Genomic DNA, 26,387 nt, shown 5'->3' on the forward strand with positions numbered 1-26,387 from the left:
GTATTGGTAGTGAACCTCTCCCACCACAAAGTGCAAATACGTCCTGTGTCTGGGGAAGATGGAGATGTGGGCCTTGGCATCCTTGAGGTCGAGGTAGCAGAGTCAGTCCCCCTTTTTGAGTAGGGGGATTAGAGTACCCAGAGAAATCATTTTGAACTTTTCCCTTCTGAGGAAGTTATTCAACTCCCTGAGATCAAGAATGGGGCGCAAACCCCCTGTTCTCTTGAGTATCAGGAAATATCTGGACTAGAGCCCTCGACCCCGGTGATGGGGGACGGGTTCTACTGCTCCCACCTGTAGTAGGGCAAAGAGCTCTGCAAGAAGTATGTCCTGTTGGGCAGACAAACCCATTGATGGACATAGGGGAGAGTCCTCCGGGATTTCTTGAAGTTTAGTCGATACCCCTGTTGAACAATAGTGAAGACCAATCGGTCCAAGATGAGCGACCAATGATGGGCAAAGCAAAGAAGTCTGCCCCCCCACTCAGTTGGCAGGGGTATGACATGCTGACTCATGCTCCCTCGCCTCCAGTCAAAACCCCATAGCCAGGGCCTGTTGAGGGGCCGGCTGGGGTCTAGACGTTCTGTTGACAAGAGCGCCCCTGGAAGCAGTACGGGGTGTGCAAGACCGGGAGACAGGGGTATAATATTTCCACTGCCTATAGAAAGACCTTTCAGAACTGGGTCAGGAAGGTTTCTGTACAGAGGACTGCGGGTCTGAAGCACTGGCGGTTAGCTGTTGAAGGGTTTCATGGTTTTTCTTCAATTGGGCTACCGCATCCCTGACCTTGGCCCCAACAAGGTTCTCTCCTGTACAGGGGAGGTCAGCCAATTTCTCCTGGACCTCTGGCCATAGGCCGGAAGCACGGAGCCAGGCCAACCTACGGGCACCGATGCCCACGGCAGCCACCCTGGCAGCAGTCTCAAAGACATCGTAGGTGGATCTCACCTCGTGTTTTCCCATCACCTCGTGTTTTCCCACTTGGAGACATTGTTTGCTTGAAGCAGACGATTCCGGTTGTTGTTGCGGGAGATGCTCTGCAAGTTCTTGGACCTGCTTCCATAAGTTCCGATTGTTCTGGCTCATGTACAACTGGTAAGAGGCTATTCGGGCGATGAGCATGGCGCCCTGAAAAACCTTTCTACCCAAGGCATCGAGCTCTCTATGCTTTCGTCCCGGAGGAGCCGAGGCATGGGTGCAGGAGCGTATGGCCCGTTTGAGGGCAGACTCCACTACCACAGACTGATGGAGGAGATGGCACTTCTCAAAGCCCAAGGCCTATTGCACCAAATAGGTGGCATCCACCTTCCTATTAACTGGGGCAATGGATATCGGGTGTGACCACATCCAAAGAAGGAGGTCTTTAAAAATATCATGGATGGGAACATCCACTATCTCCTTTGGGGCATCGATAAACTGGAGGACATCAACATTTTATGCTGCACATCCTTCTCCGTAAGAAGCTGGAAGGGGATGGTCTCGGCCATGGTCTGTACAAAGCCTGCAAAGGAAAAGTCCTCCGGGGGAGACAGACATCTTTCCTCTGGAGGTGAAGGCTCCGAGAGAGGATTGTCGGGTAACTCGGAGGAAGACTCAGGAGTCATCTCCCCATGGATTATAGGGACCCACTTCTTCGCGGAGGGCCTACGTGGGTGAAGTCTGCGCAAGTCCCCAGATCTAGGTACAGAAGGCCTCAAGGGAACCAAAGGCACCAATGGAGTAGATGGCCCTGGTGGTAGCGGGACACAGAGGATCTAGGGAGGCCAGATGGCCTGAGAAACGAAGGCCTCGGGACCACTGTACTGGACGGCGCTGGCGGTCTGTGCATTTCTTCCTTCTCGGAGGACCCAATGATGGGAATCACACCCGAGGGGGGCATTGGTGGCACAGGTCCCTTGGGCACAGGTTGCGTTGGGAGTGCTTCAAGCAGGACATCCAGAAGCTTGAGCAGGGGTACCAGAATGGATGGTTTGGGCTCCGGCACCGGTATGGGGCCAGTGTCAGAGGCAGTTCAATGCTCCACAGGACTCAGAGTACCACACACTACACTCTGCGGTCCAACTCTCCTGGAAGTCCTGCGAGGACAGGACTGATGGAAGGGGATGAGGCATCACTGGCACTTCCTCGGAGCTCAGAGGAGGCCCGAGGCCCGGTGGGGATCACCTAGGACTCACGGGCCTATTGAACGGTGGGGGTCCTCCTTGGCATGGGATTACTGGTGCCACACATCAAAGACAACTAATGCCAATGCTTGCAGGATCTCCCACAGTGCTCAGCCCGGTCTTTCTTCGGCACAGAGGAAGATGAGGATCTCAATTTCCTTGAAAGTGGAGAGACCATGAAAGAGCGGTCACCGCCTCCATGGTCCTTAGACGATGCCAATGGGGGTGTGGGCAAGGGGAAGCGTATTGAGCGGTTCCCCTCGACCTCGGGGTGTCGATTCCAATGCAGGCATGGATGGAGCAGACTTCTTGGAGCTAAAACGTTTTCTCCATTTTATTGAGATGCGCTTCGTCTACACACTTCCACCAGAAGTGTGTAGACGAAGTTGCCGATCAGAGCAGCGTACAGAGATACCCTTCAAGCTCCACCCACCAAGTCCTCTCACCACGCATCAATAAGGAAACGTGCCTTCTCCACAGCTGGTCCGACACAATGGAATGCACTACCCCCAGACCTACGCCAAGAACAATGCCTGCTGACTTTCAAGAAAAAAATTAAAACGTGGCTTTTTAAGCAAGCGTTTCCTTAAAATGATTGTACAACTGTAAACTGTAGAACCCTCCCCCACATGCGTTACAGCTCAGCCTCAATTCCCGTCCGTCCCACTGTCCCGCACCCCCCCCCCCCCACGTCAATCCTCCAGTCTACCCTCGTTCTTCCCCCGTCCATCACTTTTAGGTCTATGTCCCTCCCACTGTGCTTCCCTTCCCCCTCCCCCCCCCCAGGGTACCCCCACCATCTCACTTCTCACCACTAGATCTCCTCCTACCCCACCTCCCATGATTCCACAGCCCTAGATACTTAAGATTCCTAAGATATAAGTTACATAGTCCAATTGTTATTTTGGTTACATCGTTTTTATCGTGTTGATATTGTTATATTGCTATATTTTATATTGCTTTTTCCTTCGGTCCTAAGTAACCCTTTCTCGCCATCTCCCCTGTTACTCTACTACTCCCCACCCTAGTTTTTTGGTTCAAAATTGTTATGCTCTAAATGGTTTTGCAAAACGTTAATACCCTGTCACCGACCAAGTTTTCACCCCCTGTTCGATGTACTTCTCCTATGTTTGATGTAAACCGATGTGATATGACGGGTCATGAATGTCGGTATAGAAAAAGAATAAATACATAAAAATAAATAAATGATGGCCCTTGGGGTCATCTGGTCACACAGCTGACACCCTTGAATGTCATGTTGTGCCCCCAGGCAGAGGATACAAACCTCATGCAGATCCGTGATAGACATTGTCCACGGGCACTGGGGGCGGTGAAAACCGGATGATGCCATGGAGGATATAAACAACTGGCGAGCAGTCGACACACTGGGAATCAACCACAGAGAAGGTATAAAAATTAACGTACCGCGCCGAGGAGGGGACACCGTCCAGAGAAGGGGGACCCAGCGTTTGGACGGAGAAGAACCGGGAAAAAAACAAGAAAAACAACATGAGCTGAGCTCCAAACCCGTGAAGCAAATGCATTGAGGAAAAGAAGAAACTGAAGGGGGACCTCTCGTGGACATGCGGATAGTGGTTTGCTGGGCGTGCTCAGTATGCCAGTCAAAGCTTCTAGAAACTTTGACAAAAGTTTTCCATGCTGGGCTCTATTTAACGATGTAACTCATCTGTGAGGACTACCATCCTGCTTGTCCTAGGAGATGATTCCCCGGATGATGTGTGGGGTATTTAAATTCAATTGTCCAACAGCAGCGTTTAGCCTCCATTTTGACAGAGAAGGACTTGCTTACAAACAGAGGAGGAAGGCGTTGGGTAAGCTCTGCACTGAAATGATTGTTATATTTTTTGTGATGTTTATGTAAAGAGTGTGATGATTATATTTCAAGGAGTTTTCATATTTTAATGAATCTTTGCATGAACATTTTTTTTTCCAGAAATGTATGCTAATCTAAATGTTTGATGAATATACGGGTAGGCTGTGAGAGTATGTAATATTCTGTCCTAAATATGGGGTGGCATATGTTTTTGGGGTAAATGTGAGATACTTACTTCATGCTTTTTTGTTAGGTGCTGATTAAATGGCTGTGCTCCCCCTGATGAAACCACTTGTGCGGTGAAACATCTAGGCCTACATGTTGGGGTAGAAGAACTATCTTAACATCGTTGGGGTGAAAAATATAAGTGATATCGCTGTGGTAGAAGATCTCTCTAAATGACAACAGTGAGGTAGAAGACAGCCTTAGAAGATCTCATTCCTTGAAAATTTTGAAAAATGTTGGCGTTATGAGACTCTGTGATTCTATACATCTGAAGAAGTCTTGATATTAGATTTTGTGATCAGATCTGGAGAATTCATACACCAGCTAAATAGTGGATGCAAAATTTGGAGAGGCAGTCCATTTGTAAGGTTATGTTTCATAAATACTGTAAGCAGAAGAGTGTGTTATTTCTTGGATATTAAACCATAGGAAATGGGTATTTAAAAATTTGTGAAAAATCCTTTTATGTATTTAAGGAATGATAAGTGTTCTTATTATGTTTGAATACTGTGTTATATATAATAAAAAGAAAAGATAAAAAAAGATTTTTGGGTTCCTACAATAGTGATACTATACAAGTGTAGCAGATGGGGACTGGTTGTTTAAATATTTTTTCTGTCTATTTTGGATATATATATATATATATAAATAAAACAAACCAATCAGGCAATATATAGAATCCCCTACTGCTTAATTATTACAACAAAAACACTTCCAATTCAGTGCACGCCGAGAGACTGAGAGCAATAGTTGTTTAACAGGAAAGCATTTAGCACCACTAAGTCTGTTGTAAGATTTGAGAAAGTGTGTTTCAGCGCGGGGAGACCGGTTAAGTGAAATGCGAAATTGCTACACTAGCGAGCAGCGAGATTTCTAAAGGAGAATATATTTGTTGGGGACAAGTTCTGAACCAGTTGAGAGCTTGGCGATGTTGACAAAACTTTAAAAATAGATTTGATTTAGTCCTGTGTTGACAAGCAGGGAGTGTTCAAGAACTGGTGCCATCGACATTAGAGGTATTCTGTTCAAAGTAATCATTCCCCTGAGGAATCCATTTGGCGAAACAAGGGCCTTGTTGGGACATTGGTTATAGATCAAAGAAGAACACCATTTTCATTTCATTTCATTTTTTGTCGCTCTAAAGGGAATTGATAATTGTCAAAGAAGAACATCAGAACAATATTATAGCCAGTCAGGAGTGAGATTATCTAGAAAATATATATTGAATATATTCTGTGATGTTGATGTAGTTTAAAAATATTGTGAAATACAATATAAAAGGAAGAAGTTGATATGTACAATTCTAATTGTGAGTTTGATTGATGTAGTATGGGTTATGAATGTAGGTATGTATGGGGTGCATGGCTGGTTGTGTTAATGAGCACAAACGTTTTTTAGAAAAAGAATTAACAATATTTCCTGTATTAAAGAGAGATTAATGTACATTGAATAGTAAGAGATAAATGTATCATTGTGTAATAGTTTTTGATAATATTGTTTTGTAATAAAGAGTGGTTGTCTAACAAAATCATAAAAAGATTTTCTATAACATACTAAGTGCTTGTATCCTACTCTCAGACATGAAAGAAATTCATTTCACAATAGTTGAGACATTAAGGTTTGCCCCAGTGACCTGAGTGGGAGATAGACTCCTTTTATTTCAGGTCTGGGGACATACTAGGGGAAGCTCTCAGTGTTACGGTGTCTAAAGCAAAAGTGCTGGCGAGACAGTGCCCTGGGAATGGTCCTGTGCTCAGGTGCAATAATTCTTGCACCCTTTCTCCACATGTCTGGCAGCATGTTCAGCCAGACGATTCTCAAAGGTCTGATAACAAGTAGTTAGTGTTACTGCTGGGAAGTGCAATGAGAGGTTTGAAAAAAAAAAAACGTATGATTTGCTGATGGAAATCTACGACAAGTTCTTTTTAAAATTAAACACCTGTAATCCATTAAAGGGGGCAATTTGGAATAGCCTACATCAGTTTTAAAGAGAGACCATCCATGTCATTTTCAAAATCAGCAGCTGCAAAGTATGCACGCTAAAATGCATCTAGAGCAGGGGTCGGGAACCCATGGCTCGCGAGCCAGATATGGCTCTTTTGAGGGCTGCATCTGGCTCGCAGACAGTCGCCACACTTTCCCGCTGACCCAGCTGCTCCCCGGTCCTCCTCCGCCCGGGCTTAAAATGCTGACAGCCCGGGCAGAACGCGGCAGGACAGCTAGAGTCAGCGGCACCGGCATGCTCTCTTCTTCCCGCCCCCCCCCCGCGGCCCGGAAGAGGAAGTGGAGAGTATCGGGTGCGTGCTCGGCATTGGCCCGAAGAAAAGAAGACTGCAGCGCGGCTCGGAGGAAAATGAAGAGGTTCAACCGCGGCCGATGGGACTCCGCCTCCGCGAGGGCTGAAAATGAAGAGGTTAGCGTTGGGAGGAGTCTGCTGCTGCCGCCAGTTCCCGGGGTGGGGGAAAGAGAGAGTGAATGAGCGAGCAAGCATGTGTGTTTGCTCACTCACTCTCTCTCTCTCCCCCCCCACCCCCACCCCAGGAACTGGCGGCAGCAGCAGCCTCCTCCCAACGCTAACCTCTTCATTTTCAGCCCTCGCGGAGGCGGAGTCCCATCGGCCGCGGTTGAACCTCTTCATTTTCCTCCGAGCCGCGCTGCAGTCTTCTTTTCTTCGGGCTGATGCCGAGCGCACTAGCGTGGCCTCTTCTTGCCGCGCACGGACCCGATACTCTCCACTTCCTCTTCCGGGCCACGGGGGGGGGGGGGGGCTGTGTGTGTGTGAGATGCATGTATGTGAATGATTGAGAGCCTGCCTGTGAGTGAGAGAGAGAGAGAGAGAGAGAGAGAGCGAGCATGAATGTAAGTTTACCATTGGGAACCTGTATGTGTAAGTTTGTGATTGAAAACCTGTTTGTGTGAAAGAGCATGTGAGTATGATTGAGATCCTTTGTGTGTGAGAGAAATCATGTGTATGTATGATTAAGAGCCTGTGTGTATAAGTAAGAGAGAAATCATGTGTGTCTGTGTGTGATTGAGAGCTGGTTTAGGTGATGGAGCATGTGATTGAGAGCCTGTGTGTAAATGAGAGAAAGAGAGGACATGTTTGTAAGCATGTGAATGAAAGTCTGTGTGTGAGAGAAAAAGACAGCATGTATTTATGTGATTGAAAGCCTGTGTGTGTGTGTAAGCGTGAAAAGATAGCATGTGTGTAAATGCGTAATTAAGAGCCTATCTAAGTGAGAGAGAAAAAACATGGGTATATGTGAGTACTGAGAGCATGTGTGTATAGGTGTGTCATTGAGAGCCAGTGTGAGAGAGAGCGCTGGTATGTGACAGAGAGGAGAAAGTTCCAAGCAAACCACCCCTCCTCCTGCTAATTCAGAACAATCTCAGGACACCTGGATATCAAACGTTCCCAGGTATGCAGAGCAAAAAAATTTTTGTATCCTTATTTTTCATTACTGGGTCTTTGTGTCTGCTATTTTGAAATATTTTGTAGGTATCTGGAAATGTTTTATATGAGTTTTTAATTATTGGATATTCCACTCATCAGCTGTTTCGAAATATGTTTTTTTTGTTAGTACAGTTTTACTGCTGATGATTTTATATTTCTTGATTTGCTTTATAAGGATGGGTGATGTTTCTTTTTTCCTTTGTTACACTGCATACAGAGACTCTGGCTTGTTGCAGTTTCCAATTCAGTTTTTTCTGCATGCTTCTTGTTATGCGTTTTGGTCTCTTTATTCTATGTTAGGTGAGGGACAGCACGTGATTCAGGTGAGGTTTTCTGCTGGCGTGTAGTTTCTGTGTAGGACTCTATAGCAGCCTGACTTGGTCTGTTTTCCTAATAGGAGATGTATTGGTGTCTTAAGGCCTGGTGTAATATTTTCAGAGACTTATTGTACTTTAAAAGTGTGATCTTACATAAAATGCACACATTTACTTGTATTTAGTTTTAAACATATTGTATGGCTCTCATGGAATTACATTTTAAAATATGTGGCGTTTATGGCTCTCTCAGCCAAAAAGGTTCCTGACCCCTGATCTAGAGGCTTTGTACCATCAATTTTGCGAGTGGCTAATCAAGATAAAATACTGCCTGGATGTGGGGGAAAAAAAAAAAAAAAATCAAATGCATGCGTACCATCTTACTTCTGCCGCCTAAATGCACCCACGGAGCGCCTCTTGCTCACCAGCTAAAAGTGCACACACCATGGAAGCCAGGCAAAGTAGGGTAATTTTCAGATAGGTCAATGCACCCTGGTAGATGACTTGGAAAAATTGCCCTCTTGAAAGGCAGCTCCATGACGCTCATGCACAAAAAGGTCTGCAAGCATGCACTTGACTTGCAGAAATCCGCTGTGAAAATTACTCCACTAGATCTGTCCGCACACGTTATGGCTGCTAAAAACAGCCATTCAAATTTTCCTTGGAAATTTATATGCATGCATCTTAAAAATGCAAACATATGCAAGTAAACCTAAACCCCCCTTCTCCAACTCTACCCCTGGTAATACCTCTGCTTAGTCTGGATAAACATCCGCACAAACAGGGCCATACAAGTTTACCTGCAGAAGACCCTATGAATATTCAAAGCCATTTATGTGCGTAAAATATCGTTTGTGTGTGTGTAAATGGCTGTTATAAAATCAGTCGGGCATTCTAAGAGTGTGATGTAAACTTATGCACATATTTTTTGTTCTTTAAAAGGTATGCATGTATTATATTATTGATGGCACATATATTCTGCAAACCTGGGCTACTAGCCAATCTAAGCAAGTTACAAAGAATACATAAATAATTTGATAAAACCCAACACAGACATGACAAAACAATATATAAAATTCCAGTGAAAACAAAATATGTTTAAGCAAAAGCCAATCAAAAGAGGAAAATTAGTTATTACCTGTTAATTTTCGTTCCTGTAGTACCATGGATCAGTCCAGACCGTGGGTTGAGCCTCCTGTCCAGCAGATGGAGACAGAGAAAAACTGAAAGGGTATCCTATATCAGGACAGAGCCTACCCTGCAGCCCTTCAGTATAACTATTGTCAAAGCATAAAAACAACAAACGTGAGTAGGATCAAGCAAGTAACCAAAAAGCTCAATTGAGCAACTCAATAACATTGTAAAGAACATGGTAGAACTAAGTGCTCTTGCATATACTTGGTTTGCAATGACCAAGGCTTCCGGTGTAAACGTCCTGTATTCAGTAGAAAATAAAGTATCAACTTCTGAGAATCTGCAATAAATAAGCTTCGAGTGGACAGTAAGAAAAAGAAAACAGGGAAGGGCGTCTGGACTGATCCGTGGTACTACAGGAATGAAAATTAACAGGTAAGAACTAATTTTCCTTTCCCTGTACATACCCGGATCAGTCCAGACCGTGGGATGTACCAAAGCTTCCCTAAACTGGGTGGGACCGAGATAGTCCCACTCGAAGCACTTGCCGGCCAAAGGAACCAAGGACCGGTGCTTGCACATCCAGACGATAGTGACAAGCAAACGTCCATGTGGCGGCCCTGCAAAATTTGCAGGGACGTCCATGTGGCGGCCCTGCAAATCTCTTGCGGAGAAACCGATTGGCTCCCCGCCCAGGAAGTAGCTTGAGAACGCAACGAATGAGCCTTTAGGCCCTCAGGAACCGCCCGACCTTGGCAAAGATAGGCCAAGGAAATCTCCACTTTCAACTACCACACAACTGTAGTCTTAGAAGCTGGTTTGCCCCGATTGGGCCACTCCAGAGGACAAAAAGATGATCCGAGACCCGAAAGAAATTGGTGACCTGGAGATACCGGAGTAAAACTCGTTTGACATCAAGTCTGCGAAGATCGCCCCCCAGCGGAACCCACAATCTCCTCCACGGAGGATGTGGGAAGCTCCACCGACTGGTTGACATGGAAAGTGGAGACAACCTTCGGCAAGAAAGAAGGAATCGGAAAAACGCAAAAAAGGTTCCGGACAGGACAATGCTTGAATCTCGGAAACACAACGAGCGGAGGAAAGAGAGACTAGAAAGACAGTCTTGAGCGTGAGGTCCTTTAACATAGCCCGACGGAGAGGCTCGAATGGGGCAACACAGAGGGCTTGGAAGATAAGATTAAGACTCCACGATGGGCAAATAGAGCGAGCAGGTGGACGCAGGTGTTTCACTCCCTTCAGGAACCGAACCATGTCCGGATGGCCCGCTAAGAGATGATACTCGACCCGTCCAAGGAGAGAGCCGAGAGCGGAAACTTGCACGCGCAGGGAACTGAATGAAAGGCCCTTGGAGAGACTCTTCTGTAGAAAAGAAAGAATCAACGAGACTGGAGCAGAGCGTGTGGAGATGCCCGACTCCGCACAGACAGTCTCAAAGACCTTCCAGACGCGCAAGTAAACCAGAGAAGTCGACTGCTTCCGAGCTCGCAGCAAAGTGGAGATAACCTCTTCCTTATAGCCCTTACGCCTCAGGCGTATCCGTTCAAAAGCCAGGCCGCTAGTCAAAAGCGATCAGCCTGGTCGAAAAATACGGGCCCCTGCCAAAGCAGACAAGGAAGATGGCCTAGGTGGAGAGGGCCGTCCATCGCCAGGTTGACTAGATCCGTGAACCATGGTCTGCGAGGCCATTCGGGAGCTATGAGAACCACTGGCCCTCGGTGTAGTTCTATTCTCCAAAGAACTTTTCTCACCAAAGGCCACGGAGGGAACACGTACAGAAGGACAGCCATGGGCCAAGGAAGAGCCAGAGCATCCACTCCCTCCAAGCTGTGCTCTCTCCAATGGCTGAAGAACCGATTGACCTTGGCATTGCGCAAGGTCGCCATGAGGTCCAGGTGAGGGGGACCCCACCTGTCGATGATCAGATCCATGGCTTCTTCCGAGAGTTCCCACTCTCCCAGATCGAGACTGACGACTGAGGAAATCGGCCTGAACATTCTCCTTGCCCACTATGTGGGAGGCCGCCAAGCAATCCAGATGCCCTTCCGCCCAGTCGAAGAGACGGCTGGCTTCTAGGGCCACCAGGCGACTGCGAGTGCCTCCCTGACGGTTGATGTAAGCCATGGTGGTGGAGTTGTTGGAAAGAACCCTCACCGCTTTGCCGCGCATCAGGGGCAGAAACTCCTGCAGAGCCAGACGCACCGCCCAGGCCTCCAACTGACTGATGTGCCAACAAGCTTGAACCGGTGACCAGATCCACTGAGTGGACTGGGCCTGGCAGACTGCACCCCAGCCTGAGAGACTGGTATCCATGGTTATTATCGTCCACTTTGGAGATTGGAGAGGCACTCCCCGGAGAAGGTGAGAAAGGGAAAGCCACCACTGCAAGGCGACGACGGTAGAGGCCGAAAGCGGGAGAACTACTTGGAACTGTTCAGACACCGGCTGCCAACGGGATAGCAAAGCTCTCTGTAACGGTCGCACATGAGCAAATGCCCCAGGGAAGAGGTCGATGGTGGACGCCATCGAACCCAAGACCTGAAGGTAGTCCCAGGCCATCGGAAAAGGAAGAGAGAATAGATTCCGAACCTGGTCGATCAACTTGAGAGCCTGCGCATGAGGGAGAAACACCTTGCCAATCCGAGTATCGAAGTGGGCTCCCAGGAACTCTAACACCTGGGACAGCTGTAGCTTGCTTTTGGGAAAATTCACTATCCAGCTGAGAGATGCAAGGAGAGCTAGAACCCGATCCACCGCCTGTCTGCAGAGAGTCTCCAACTTGGCCCTTACGAGCCAGTCGTCCAGATAGGTGTGGACTAGGATTCCTTCGCGGTGGAGGGCTGCCGCCGCCGCCACTACCACCATGACTTTGGTAAAGGTGCGTGGTGCGGTAGCGAGGCTGAAAGACAGCGCCCGAAACTGAAAATCCTGGTTGAGGATGTGGAAGCGAAGATACTTCTGGTAATTGCGGTGAATCAGAATATTTATTTATTTAAAAACTTTTCTATACCGTCGTTTAGTAATATACCATCACATCTCAAGATTTCCATGTGAAAATGCGGGATCTTGAGGGTCCGGTTGACCTTCTTGAGGTCTAAGATCTGTCGAAAAGCCCCATCCTTCTTGGGAAACACGAAGTAAATAGAATACTGGCCTGCGCCGAGCTCCTCCTTCGGAACCAGGACAACTGCACCCAGTAGCCTGGCGAGGGTTTGCTCCACCGCCTCCCGCTTGAGACGACCGCATGGGGAGAAATCAAAGAGGTCCGGTAGATCGAACAAATTCTAAGGCGTAACCGTCTCAGACAATGTCGATGACCCACTGGTCTGACGTAATTTTGACCCATTTCTCGAAGAACAGGGAGAGACGACTGCCCAGAAAAGGGACAGAGGAATGGGTCAACTGAACTTCATTGTGTGGCAGGCTTTGGGGTGGCGCGCTGGGACTGTCCCTCGCGGAAGGAGCAATGCCCACGAAAAGGCTGAGACCAAGATTGAGACCGGGAGGAATAACCCCTAGAGGAGCCCCCTCGTCCCCGGGGCGTATATCTCCTCTGCCCCCGGAAGCGAGGACGGGAGGGGGTAAAGGATCGAGATTGTTTCGGACGGTCCTCTGGTAGCTTATGAACCTTGTTTTCCCCCAAGGAATTAATAAGCTGCTCAAGGTCCTCTCCAAAAAGCAACTTAACCTTTGAAAGGCAACGTGCCCAGCAGTGCCTTGGAGGACGGGTCGGCCCACCAATTGGCAGCCAGAGGAGCCATCTAGCAGAGACAGCCTCCTTCGCCTGGACGAGGAGGAGGTCGTAGAGCGCATCAGCCCCATATGCTATGACGCCTTCCAAATGTTCAGCCTGCTCCGCCTCTGCCGAGTAATTGTTGAACCCACCTAAGACCTGCCCGCTGCATGAGACTGCTGAAGATTGTCGCTCTGACTCCCAGGGCCAGGACTTCAAAGATACGCTTCAGATGAGCCTCGAGCTTACGATCCTGTCCATCCTTCAGAGCAGTCGATCCCACCATAGGGATAGTTGTGTGCTTGGTGACCGCCAAAACAGATGAATCCACGATGGGGATCTTCAGCATGTCCAAGCATTCCTCTGGAAGGGGGTAGAGCTTATCCATAGCCCACCCCACTCGGTGTCCCGCTTCGGGAGCCTCCTATTCCCTTAGGAGCAGCAACTTATGCATTAGATGAAAGGGAAAAGCGCTTGCCGGAGCCTTGAGTCCCGCCAAGACCAGGTCCATATCCTTGGGCAAGGAGGCTGTGAGGTTATCCGCAGGGGGCCCCTCCAGCCCCAGCTCCTGAAGGACGAAAGGGATGAGGGGCTCCAACTCCTCCCTCTGAAACATGCAGAGAATCCTAGGATCATCCCCCTCCAGGGGTGGGAGTGCGCTCGCTAAATCTGACGTGGGATCCGGATCTGGGGTAACTGGGGCTGCCAGGGGGGGGTCAGGGATAGGGGCCACCCCCGGGACCACCCGCACAGACCCCTGGGGTTCTGTGACAGGAAAAACAGGTAACTGCGCAGGGCGCGGAATTTTCATGGGGGGGGGGGGGTGAAGGGGCCTGGGGAAGAGTCCTCCTCCTCCTGCAAGCTAGCTAAATATGATTTATGCAGGAGGAGAACAAAATCGGATGAAAAACGAAGCTCAAGTGGCAGGGCTTTCCACGGAGACACATTCATAGCTGAAGCAGCCTGCTTTCGTGTTATCTGTAACTGAGCCGCTCCAAGTGAGGGTATAACCAAAAGATGTTGCCCCTTAGAGCATAATGATCACCTGGGGACATATTTATGCAAAACTACCTTTGGGACTGCAGGCCATCCCCTGTAATTGCCTTAAAGGTCAGAACCTTAAATGTTATCCTATATGCTACAGGAAGCCTATGTAACTGATAGAGAATTAGCGAGACAGGCTCTCAAAAGTCACAAGAAACTGTAAGCTGAGTGGCTGCATGCAATGCTTTGATGTAACATGCAGGGAGACCCTCGTACAATGAATTACAGTAGTCAGCCGAGGATATGACAAATGCCTGAACCATGGAATGAAAATCCTGGAGAAAAGAATATCTTTTAGCTTATCAAATATATTTTAGCTTATCAAATGAAGCACTTAACTGTGGTTTTTAGGGTAAAACCGGAGTCCAATTGGATTTCCAAGTCACGTAGTACATATGAATAAATAAGTGGCACACTGTCTACAGAAAAACTAGGTAGTGTTATAGTAGACAGGAGTGATCCATGATTAGAACTTCGGTTTTGGATACATTTAACAGCAGTCTGTTTTGCTTCAGCCAAACATTGTTAGCCTCCAAGAAAGAGAATACACTGCAGTAGCTACAGTGTGACCAACAGGACAAAAGTTAAAAAAAATAAAAAAAATAAAAAATTCCAATACAGGCAATTATGTCACAAACAGGTTGCATATAGATATCGACTAGGTCAGAACAAAGCATGGAAACCTTTGACAAACCAGTAGACATTCCATTCAGAATGCTTCTCAAACTTTACCTGTCACTGATGATTTGCCAAGAAAGAGCTAAACAATGCAACTCTGTTTCAACTTACTCCTATTGACCCTAACTTCTGAAGAAGGATCATGTGACTGACAATCAAAGTGTCAAGATGTCAAGAAAAATTAAATGATTGCTCCCCACTCATCCATTTGACGAAGCAGAAAGTCGAATAGCAAGATGAGAAGAGTTTCAGTGCTCTGTCTTTTGTGATACCCACATTGGTGAGGACTGAAAGTGCGACTCTCTTCCATAAAATCATCGATTTGGAGTAAGACTATCTTTTCCAATATTTTGCTAAATGAGGTAAAATTCAATACTGGTCTGAAACTGGAAGATCTGTATAAAGGAAAATTCTCTCTCTAACACAGGATGCATTAAAGCCCTCTTTAAGACATCAACAACAACTCTTTCCTTGAAGGAGCTGTTGATAAACTGAGTGATGAGCTCGAAAAACAGTCCTTCTGATTCCCAGATTACTCAAAATGAGTAAGGGTCTAAAGGAAAAGTGTCTCAACTTGGATAAAATCACAGCCACTTCAGATGAAGAAACCTTTTTAAAAAGGGTCCCAGTGGGATGAACCATCACATAATTGTTCATTGTCACAAACAGCGGGGACCATGTCGAGGTGCTCTTGGAGAGCTGCTACAGTCCTTGCCACAACAGTGGTGGCAAATATACTGCAATTCAACAATTGTAAATGAGTGGTATTAGTAAAAGGAAGAACTAGAACTCTGACAATATGAAATAATGCAAATAGATGATTTAATGAGGCTTGAAGTTGCGAGGTATAAAAAGACAAAAACATACCTCCTTATACTTCAAGTGAGTCATTTTATATTCATCCATATGTTCTACAGACTGATGCCTGGGCCATTTTTGTTCTGCCTTGCTTAAGAATACGTAGTTGTGTTACATTTAGTGGGGGTCATCTCATTGTCTACTCTTTCTAATTTTGAAAATGAAGAAGAAATGAAAGTGCATACTGACATAATTAATGGCTCAAATTTGCTTAAATCAATAGGCTTTCAGAAAGTCCTTCGAGGCAGATCCTCTGAACTAATCCTAGTGTGAGGCAAATGCAGCAAGGTAAAGTGATCAGACCAAGCAACTTGAATAGATTTGAGAGCCACCTCTCCAGCCCCTAAGAATTAGGAATGTGCCATTCTTGGTGTGTGGGACCATCAGTAAGTTGATCCACATATTACACCCTCTGAAGAAGAGGTGTAACTTTGTGCAAGTTAATCTGTGTGGCCACAAATTGTCAATATGCACATAAATTTGCTTTGAAAACATTGGCTAAAATTTGCATGTAGAATTTAACCCTACCCACAGTTATAAAATTGCAATCTTAATGTCAATGTGGGTCAGGCACAGACTAACAAAAGCAATATTTCTGAATATAGACTGCTCCTTTCCAGCATGCAACATGAGACACAGGTTGCTTACAAACTGCACACGGTACCTTTTCAATGATACTGGGAATGGCTTCAAGACTACTGGGTCTGGCAGAGAATTTGCTGTACAGTCGACAAGCTTCAACCTGAAACAAACAAGATACAACGTAAATCAATTCCAGCTCATGTCTGAAACACAGCTGCGATGACACGAGCTCTGATTGTTCTTGCTAACTAAAAAGTATGTTAGAAAATCTAAGCAAAACAGCTTTGGAGGAAAATACACACACATAGAATTAAGATAACCATTGTAACTCTAGTGCCTTACAAAAGTCTTCACACACCCTTGTACATTTTTCTTATTTTGTTTAAAAAAAAAAATACAAATCAAAATGCATTACAAAAGGAGTTTGTTTCACTGATCTACATAGCATACACTCTATTTTCAATGAGTCATAGGGTATCGCTGTTTAGTTTGCAGCACTTGGGTGTAGGGGGACAAGTGCTTAGTTGATTTTCCTCTTTTTTGGTCTCAAAAGAACAGCAAATTGTCCAAAAGTGTTCAGCATGGTTCTCTGTGCCAAATAAGGTGCCACAAAGATACGTCTTATCTCCAACTTATCTAATATTTATTTGTGGCTGCTCTGTCAAATACTGGATGATGCTTCAGTGTTTTATAAAATTTACGCTGATGATATTCAGCTGTTCTTTCTAGGGCAGACAGAAGTATTAGTAACTTGTAAATAAGTTGATTTGCTGTGTGGGGCAAGAAAAGTCCTGGATGACTGAAGACTATCTGAAGTTGAATTTGGGGAAAACAGAGGTCCTACAGATCTCAGGTAATCCTCCCCCATCAGGCAATCATTTATTATATGCTGATTCAGTTAGAGATCTAGGATTTCAGCTGGATTCAGGATTGACCTGTAAGGCTTCTACAAACTATGGATTACTTGAAATGTATCCTACAGAAAGAAAATGTTAGATCTAACACACATATGATATCAATCACAAATCTCACCCCAGTACCACTGTATTCCAGTCACCCTGATTTGTATATCCACAATTCAAACAAAAATGGTTCAACTGGTCAATCTCAATTTCTTACAATGCCAAAGCCAACTCAAAATTTCATATGTAGGCCCCTTACTCTCAGGGTCTGTAATAACTTCAGACTCTAATTTGGTATAGGGTCACCTTTACTTTATTATTATAACAACAACTATTATATGCCCCAGAATCAGCAGAAAAAAAGGAAGATTCATAACTGAAAACTAAAACTAACAATCTTGAGTCTATTGCTATACTTGGGATTGGGAAGGGGTTTTCTTAAATTGCAGAATTGACTACAGATGGACATTCCTTCTTCTTCCCTTGGATTACCATGTAGAGAGAGCTGTTAGTCAGTTAGAAGAAGATTGGGCTTGATGTGGATCTGGCCTGCTTTGAACCTAAAGCAATTACGCAGCTATGTCTTGAACAGGTTGCAGCCCCTGTACAACAATATAGTTGCTATTTGGGCATAGTGTAAGAGTCTCAAAGACTTTTGGAAACTGTTCATGTTTCCGTGGCTAAGTTTGTGATTATTGGTTGGGTTGGTGTTGGCCAAAGAGCTAAGTTAACACATGGGGGCTGATGCAATATAGTGCGCTCAGCCGAGCGCACTGTATAACCCGCACTCCGACGCGGGTTAAATAGGTGCTAATCCACCCCCTAATGCAATAGGGGGATTAGCACCTATTTAACCATCATTGGACGAGGAGTGAATGTAATAGCGCTCATCACATGCATATGCGTGTGAATGAGCCTATTACTCATTCACTGCACATGCAAAAAAATAAATGTACATCTCAGATGCACATTTATCGCTCAGCTATTAATGCCTGCCTAAAGCAGGCATTAATAGCTGAGTGCAGGTAAAAGAAGTACAGAAAAGCAGAAAAAACTGCTTTTCTGTACTTTTTTTAAGTAAAAAAAAATAAAAATAAAGAATAACTCGGCAGACCGCCGAGTTATGAAGACAGAAGCAGGTAAACTCAGCATCAGTTTTCATAACCAGCCATCTGCCAGTAATGAAAACGGATGTAGAGTTTATTGCCGGGCTTTTAGCATATCTAGTAAACTGGAATCTGTATACATTAGCAAAAATAAAATAAAATGCAGTCATGGGAAAAGGGTAGGAAGAATACAGAAAAAATTCCAAATATTCATTTCATGCCAGTGAAGTAGCTGGTGCTGCAAATCAGCAAACCAGTAGAAGGCACACACAAGTAGCTCATGAGATTATGGCCCTCTGATAAAAGGCAGAACGGAACCTGAGTACAGGCAGACAAAAGTGTGTCTTACAGAAGTGTATAGCTATTACCCCACATAAGCTGCAAACTTCAATTTACATTTTGACAACACCGCTGCATACCCAGCCTCAAATTTGTCAACAGACACCCATTATGCCTTTGCCTAGGGCAGCAAACATTTAGGGGCAGCAGGCTGGCTAAGATTTGCTGCCTTCCAGCTCTGCTGAATCTCATTCAACAGAGAATAGCCCTCTGCTACCCTGAAACAGACCCTTACAGGAGGTGGGGACAGAGAGGAGGTGAAAGCACTAAAAGTGCCTAGAGGTGGCAAAATCCTAAATCTGTGTCTGTGCATACCTGTGGGAACTCCTGAAAAGCTCCCATGGTCTCCTGATTTCTGTCAGACGAGCCGCCAACAACAAGCACAGGCCTGAGGCGAAAACACAAAAACGGTCATTTTTTTTTATTACACTCCATGGACACATTTTTCATATAAATTTCCACCAATGCCCTCTCCCCCTAAAAAAACAGCAAGAATTGGAGTCTTAACATAAAGACTAAAATGTCAAAGTTTTACAAACCAACAAGTGTTACAAAATACCCCATGATACTACCATCATACCACAGTTAAAAGCCCGGGTGCAGTTTTGCTATAGTAAACATAAAAGATTAAATTAAATCAAAATCGGAAAGATAAGAGAATTTATGTGAATAGTAAGAGAAAGCTGTGAACTGAAATGCAGAGACCCTGGGTGCTGTACAACCCTCTTGCAGAACCTACATCTACGGCACTATACGGAGCAGAATTTGCAAAGCAACTCAACAGGGATCTGCACTGGGGTAAGGATATGGTGGAAAAGGCTCAAGAATTAACCAACTCAATACAGGCCATCACTCTGCATACCTTAGAGCAGCAGGAAACACCTAATTACTATTAATGGTGGTCAATGATCAAAAGGGTGACTTTCAGACAAAGCAGCAATCCTCCCCATCCAAACGGCCACCTTTTACCCATGGATTTTCCCTAAGTTTCAAAGCAGAATACGACGGGTAATTTTGCTTTGAAGCCCGCCACGAGTACCAAGGACCTGCAGATATTGGCACCTGTTTACAGGTGGATAGATCTTCATGGAAAAAAGTACCACGCGTACAACTGAAAACACAAGACATCAGGTGCTATTCTCCTTCCCGATCCAAACAGGCCCCTAGCTAACCACACATCTTAAGGAATAATGTGCTTACTTTTAGCCACACTAAGCAGGGGCAATTTTCAGATGACCAACTGATGTGCATAAATATGCTATTTACCTACTTAAATGGGAAAAAGGCTTTGGAAAATTGCACTCAAATTGTAACTTTCTAAAAAACTGAAAAAGTTGAGGTAAATCACTGCATAGCACAGAATGACAATTGCCGAGAGATTGTGCTGTGTCAAGAAGCAGCAGGCAGCGTTATCTTACAACTCTATATGCTTCAAAAGCCAAGCAGATCAGCCCACACAGATAGGTAACAGAAGTGAACTCAAAACTATACAGTGTATAGACAATAGAGATGTGCGAAGCTCAAACCTTTTGGTTCGGGCTTAGTTTTCGGCCCGCTGCAGGAAATTTCGTATTTCCCACGATTTGGGCCTTTTAAATTCGGGGGTGGGGACCTGAATTTCAGATTAGTGTGTGCTAACTCCCTGTTAGTGAGCTAACGTAAAAATGTTAGTGCACGCTAACGGGTAGTTTAGAGCGCACTAAACCCAAAAACAAATTTTCCCCGAAATTTTGGGAAAAACTTGTTCGGTTTTTGGGCTCCCCGAACCAGGATTTCACTTCACTCTGGGTGTCGCAAATTCTGCCCGCAAAGACTCAGTCTTTAAAGATATTGAGCAAGCCTCAGCGAAGGTGAGCGAAGAGATAGAAGGTAATTCTCTCTCCGATAGAAATGATACCTCTCCTTGCCTCCTGTGCAGGGCTTGTTTACCTTGGTTCAAATGGGGCCTGGGAAAAAATGTTGTCTGGACGATGGACTGGTTAAGACAGAAGTTCAAAATCACCTTAGGCAAGAATTTTAGGGTGCATGCATAAGACCACCCTATCATGAAAAAATCAAGTGTAAGGTGGATAAATCACCAAACGCATTGAGATGAACTCTAATGGAGCTGGTTTTCAAACCAGCTTCCAATAGGTGTAGAAGTTAGTCAAGCAGTTTGTGTGGAGCAGGAGAAAGGATCTCAGGCCTTCTGCTCACACCACATGGAAAACCTCCTCTACTTTAGTCCATAGGACTTTCTAGTAGAAAGTTTTCTGGAAGCCACTAGGACACAAGACACATACTCGAGAGATCGAGTGGTTGCGGTATCAGCTTCTCACTGAGTGACAGGGCCTGAAGGTTGGGATGGAGCAACTGGCCACGATCTTGGGTTATGAGATCTGAGGAAGTCCCCAACCTGATCAGTTTCCAGATGGGTGTGTCTCCCTGAGGAGTGGAAAACATTTCTGTCTCGGCCTAAGAGGGGCTAAGAGGATCATACCTCTTTCCTCGCGAAGTTTCAAGAGAGACTTCGCTACCAATGGAGCTGGAGGATACACATATAGGAGAACCTCACCCCAATGGCGGGCGAAGGCATCTGAGGCTAGCTTCCCACCTGTCCTGTACAGGGAGCAGAATTGAGGAACCTTCCTGTTCCAAGGCGCTGCAAAGAGATCCACATTTGGGCTTCCCCAGAGGCATTTGATCCAATTTGCAACCCCTTGGTCCAGAGACCAATTGTGTGGTCTGAAAGTGTGACTCAGTCTGCCCGCTATCACATTCTCTTTTACAGCCAGGATCATGGCCCAGAGTAACATCGCATGGGAAAGGGCCCATGACCAGATCTGGAATGCTTCCAGGACACATGAGGTATGATCCCTTACCTCCTTGCTTGCTGACATGCCACATTGCCACTTAGTTGTCAGTCTGCCTCACAACAATTTTGTTGGACAGCCAATCTCTGAAAGCCCATAGAGCATACCTGATAGCCCAGAGCTCCAGGAAATTAATTTAATAGAGACTTTCCTGAGTGGACCAAAGGCCCTGGGTACTGAGCCCATCTACATTGGCTCCCCAGCCCAAGATAGGTGCATCCGTGGTTAGGACAATTTGGATGGAGTACTTTGGAAAGACCTCCCCTTTCCATATTTGATATTTCCTCGCCACCAGGACAAAGTATCTCAGCACAACAGAATGACTCAAATGCGGTCCTGAGTAGCTTGTAGCCACTGTGACCTCAGGTTCCATTGGGACTTTCACATGTGTAAACATGCTGAGGATGTGACATGAATTGTCGTGGCCAAGTAGCCCAACAGTCTCAACATGTGCCAAACTGACACTTGCTGGCTCAGTTGAATCCCTGCTGCGATGGTCAGCAGATTGATGGCCCCCAAGGCAGGAAGGCCTTCACCTGAGCATATCTAGCAGGGCTCCAATGAAGTTCAATTGCAATGATGAGCATAGATGGGACTTTGAGTAGTTGATAACGAACCTAGTGTCTCCAGCACTCAGATGGTTGAGTGCATGGACCTGTTGGCCCCTGCCTGAGAAGTGCTTTTGACCACTCATCCAGATGAGAAAAAGTCAACTCCCAGTCTGTGAAGGTACACCACCACTATGGCTAGGCATTTTGTATAGTCATGGGTGGCTGATGTAAGCCCAAATGACAACACAATACTTGAAGTGCTCTTTCCCCACCACAAATCTGAAATACTTCCGGTAACCTGGGAAAATCTCAATGCAAGTATGTGTCTTTGCGATCCATGGAGCATAGCCAGTTCTTTTTTGCCAGAAGGGGCTCAAGCTGCCCAGGGAAACCATCTTAATTTTACACCTTTGAGGAATCTGCTCAAGGCCCTCAGTTCTAGGATGGTATGGAGTCCCCGTTTTTCTTTGGTATTAGGAAGTACCAGGAGGAAAATATCTGCCCTCTTTGCCCTGGTGGAATGGATTTGACCAATCTGGCCATTAAGAGGGATGAGAGCTCTGCTGCTAGTACTTCCCGATGCGCTACCGGTTCCCAGAATGAGCTTGGGAGACAATTTGGTGGGATATCCAATAGATTCAATCTGTACCCCTCATAACGATGGAGAGAACCCACTGGTCTGAGGTTTCACTGGGCCATCTGTTCATAAAAAAAACAGAAGCCTTCCCCAGCTGGCAGGTCCATTGTTCCAGGTACGGGAGACTTGGCTATGCTCCCAGTGATTCAGTCAACACCCCGTCCCTGGAGTTGACAGGCAACACTGCTGCTCCGGGGTTCTTTGTCGCCTGGGATGGCCACCAGAGCCCTAATGGGTCTGATGGGAGCAAGGAAGCAGAGGGTAGTACTTCCTCAGCTCAGACCTAGATGACCTCTTGGCTGGAGGAGGACGGATCCTGTGTGGCAGTGGAGAGCTGTTAGAGACATATGGTGGTCCCGGAATTGGGCTATCATGTCCTTAACTTTATCTCCTAAGAGATTCTCTCCCCTACACAGCACATCAGCGAGCCGCTCCTGCACCTCTGGTCTGAGATCCAAGGCCCAAAGCCATGCGAGCCTGCAGGTGCCAATTCCCGCTGCAGAGACTCTCAAAGCCCTTTTGAAACCATCGTAGGTCGAACGGACCTCATATTTTCCACACACCAGACCCATATGCACCAGCAAAAGGAGTGCATTTTGCTGCTGCTGTGGCAGTTGCTCTGCAACATCATCCACATGCTTCCAAATGTCCCATGTATATTGTCTCAAGTAGAGCTCATAGGCTGCTATGCAGGCAATAAGCATAGTGCCCAGGAACACCTTCTTCCCAAGAGCATCCATTGTTCTGTGTTCCTTCCCCAGGGGCACAGAGGAATGGTACTGAGAGCGCTTGGACTTCTTGAGAGAAGATTAGACGACCACAGATTGGTGGGGCAGCTGACGCTTGTCGAAACCAAGAGTTTTTTGGATGAGATAAATTGCGTCCATCTTCCTATTCATGGGAGGCACTGTGAGGGGGTGTTCTCACATCCACAGCAATAACTCAATAAGGATCTCATGAACTGGTACTGCCATGATCTCCCTGGGAGGCTCCATGAACTGGAGGATATCTAGCATTTTGTGCGTGATATCCTCTTCAGGTCATCAACTTAAATGGGATGGCCTCGCCATCACCCAAACAAAGCCTGTAAAGGAGAGGTCCTCCGATGGGGGACTTCCTTTGATCCTCTGGAGGAGATGGATATGAGGATAGACCATCTGAAGAATCACCAGAAACCATGGAGGAGTCATTCCCTAAGGGCCATAGGTGTCCTCATCTCCACTATAATTGACTAGGGACAGTGTCCATAGCAGTCTGCCCTGACTAGCGGTGCAGGCACCGATGGAATTGGTCGTATTGGCCCGGGCCCCAATGTCTTCTCCAGCATGGGGGGGGCCACTTCCTCCTCTAAGGAACTTGGGATGACAACTGGATTGGCAAATGGCAGCAGTGGTGCCCCGCAGGGCATAGATGCCATCCCAGGAACAGATGCTGGCTAAGTCAGTAACACACCAATAAGAACATGCAGGGATTCCAGCAGCAGCTTAAAGAGTGACAGTGACAGTGTCGATGCCTCAAAGCCGAGGCCACGCATCATCTTGACAGACAGTTGCACACACCACTCCAATTCCTCTGCGAACATAGTCTATGCCAAAATAGGCTGGGATGCAGAAGGTATAACCGGATCTTCTTGGGAATCAACAGGAGGATCGGTGGCTTGCAGTGGGATCAATGGAGTCCATGGCATACATGGAAGACTGGCTTCTCCACAGTGCAGGGTCACTTCGGGGGCATTGCAGCTGAAGTTGGTGCATCCCCATGCATCGATGGGGACTGATGCCTATGCTTCCTCAGCTTCTCGGATCGGTCCTTCCTCGGTGCTGAGGCTGATGAACCAGACATCATCAACCTGGAGGAGTCTTAGAAGATTGCCAGTCTTCGGCATCCCTCTCAGCTGGCAACCTCAATGGAACTGGTAGCCCTACCAATGTCGATGGCTCAGTGTCCATCACTGAGGCTCCAAGTCCCTTAATGCCAACACCTCCAATGCCAATGGATCAATCTTCTCTGGCCTGAAGAGGCGCTCTATGCTGTTGAGCCAGATCTTATGGCCCTTTGAGGTCATCCTGGCACACTTGCTGCAACCCTGGATGATGTGCGATGCCACAAGGCAGAGAACACATCTATCATGGGGGGTCTGTGATAGACATGGTTGTTGCACACCTGGGACACCGCTTGAAACCCGACGTAGACATGTCGTGAAATAAAATGGACGCAAGATTGAAATAGATGGCAGCAGCCATCGATGGCCAGTGGGCACTTAGCGCACTGCTGTCCTGGGGAATCAACAACAAAAATAAACTTACTGATAAACATCGAAAAATTTATCTAGGATGTTAACAGGAGAACTGGGGGTACCCCGTGTTGACCGCGAAAGGAAGTGAAAAATATTTAATTGAAAAAACACGCTACAAGAGAGTAGGCCAAAAAGCTAGCAAAAATGAGGGTCTCACCTGACCGCGAGATGACAGGCTCCGTGGAAAATAAGAAACTGAAGGGGACTCCACGTGGTATACTCAATGAGGCTCAGTCAAAGTTCTAGAAACTTTGACATGTTTTCTGTGCTGAGCTCCATCCGATGATGTCACCCATGTGTGAGGACTGCCATCCTGCTCGTCCTCTGAGAATATCCACAATGATGCCTAGATCCTTTTCCTGAGTAGTGATTCCCAATGTGGAACCTTGCATTGTGAAGCTGTAATTTGAATTGCTGCTCCTGACATACATCACTTTGCCATCCCTTGTCCACATTAAACATCTGCCATTTGGAAACAGTCTCCCAGTCTCATAAGGACCTCTTGCAATTTCTTGTGATTTAACAACTTTGAATAACTTTGTATCAGCAAATCTGATCACCCTACTCATTGTTCCCATCTCTAGGTCATTTATAGATATGTCAAAAAGCAGAGGTCCCTGGGGCACGCCATTATTCGCTTTTCTCAACTGAGAAAATTGCCCATTTGACCATATTCTCTGTTTTCTTTTTTTTTTTTAATTCTATTTTATCATTTTTCATGGCATACAATCTTTCACTGCAGAATGTTAACACTGTGCTACGACAGAAGAAACAGTAAAGACTTAAACTTATTAAAACATAAAATACAGTGTTTAGGTGATCTTCTGCCACCTCAGTATATCTCTAGGTCTCTTACAACAAGGAAAAGAAAGATTCTGGGAAAAAAAGGCATCTCCTTTTACGTATTTGGATAATGTTGATGATACAGGCCCCATAACCTATCATAACGGAAGGATTCCCCTCTGAGATCAAACCGTATTCTCTCAATATCTGAGATTTGCCGAATTTGAGCGTGTTAGTAGTCCAAATATAGCCCAAATTTCCAAAAGGTGGCTATAGTAAAGCATGCTGCTAGGAGTTGCCCAACTAAGGGTCTATGCTGAACTGGTATCCCTGAACCCTCCATCAGCCCAAAAGACCCAATGTTGGTTTAATATGTACAGGGAGATCAAGAATATCAGCAATTTCCTGTGTGACCCCTGCCATAAATCTGGACACAGTCCCACCATATGTGCAGGTATTTATTTATTTAACGAGTTTTATAAACAGTCATTCGGAAACGTCAAAATAACGCCATCATAACGGTATGTTCCAGTCTCCCTGCAACCCCTCCAACAGAGGGCACTAGAATCTGGAAAAATTCCTGTATAATAAACAGGTGTTCTATCGGTTCTGTATAACAGCTTGACCATCAATTCTATTCTTTTAGTGTATATAGACAGATGGAAAGCAGACATCCATATGTTTTTCCAGGCTCTAGCATCCAGATTAGTATTCTAAATCTGAGTTCCACGCTTCAATAATTGACTGCATGGTCACCCCCCACCCCCCTCGCCAGTATACCCTAATAGAGTACTATAATGCTTTATGCATAAGTGTGAACACCAAGCAGATAAGATTCCATGGCATCTAGGGGCTCAAGAGGTCTGATCAAATCAAAATGGCCCT

At 46.0% G+C, this 26,387-nt stretch overlaps 1 protein-coding gene across 3 annotated transcripts in view; it reads right to left on the reverse strand.

Moving 5' to 3' along the window:
- The window catches only part of HACL1 (2-hydroxyacyl-CoA lyase 1), a 114,514-nt gene that overhangs the window by 58,245 nt on the left and 29,882 nt on the right, over nucleotides 1–26,387 (reverse strand). For all 3 annotated transcript variants that reach the window (XM_029589209.1, XM_029589211.1, XM_029589212.1), the window contains exons 5-6: nucleotides 18,699–18,771; nucleotides 16,119–16,196 (exon numbers count right to left, since the gene is read on the reverse strand). In XM_029589209.1, the coding sequence (XP_029445069.1) occupies nucleotides 16,119–16,196; nucleotides 18,699–18,771 (151 nt within the window). The remainder of the gene's footprint in view (nucleotides 1–16,118; nucleotides 16,197–18,698; nucleotides 18,772–26,387) is intronic.

Source organism: Rhinatrema bivittatum, chromosome 2 (genome assembly GCF_901001135.1).
Source record: "Rhinatrema bivittatum chromosome 2, aRhiBiv1.1, whole genome shotgun sequence".
Lineage (NCBI taxonomy): Eukaryota > Metazoa > Chordata > Amphibia > Gymnophiona > Rhinatrematidae > Rhinatrema > Rhinatrema bivittatum.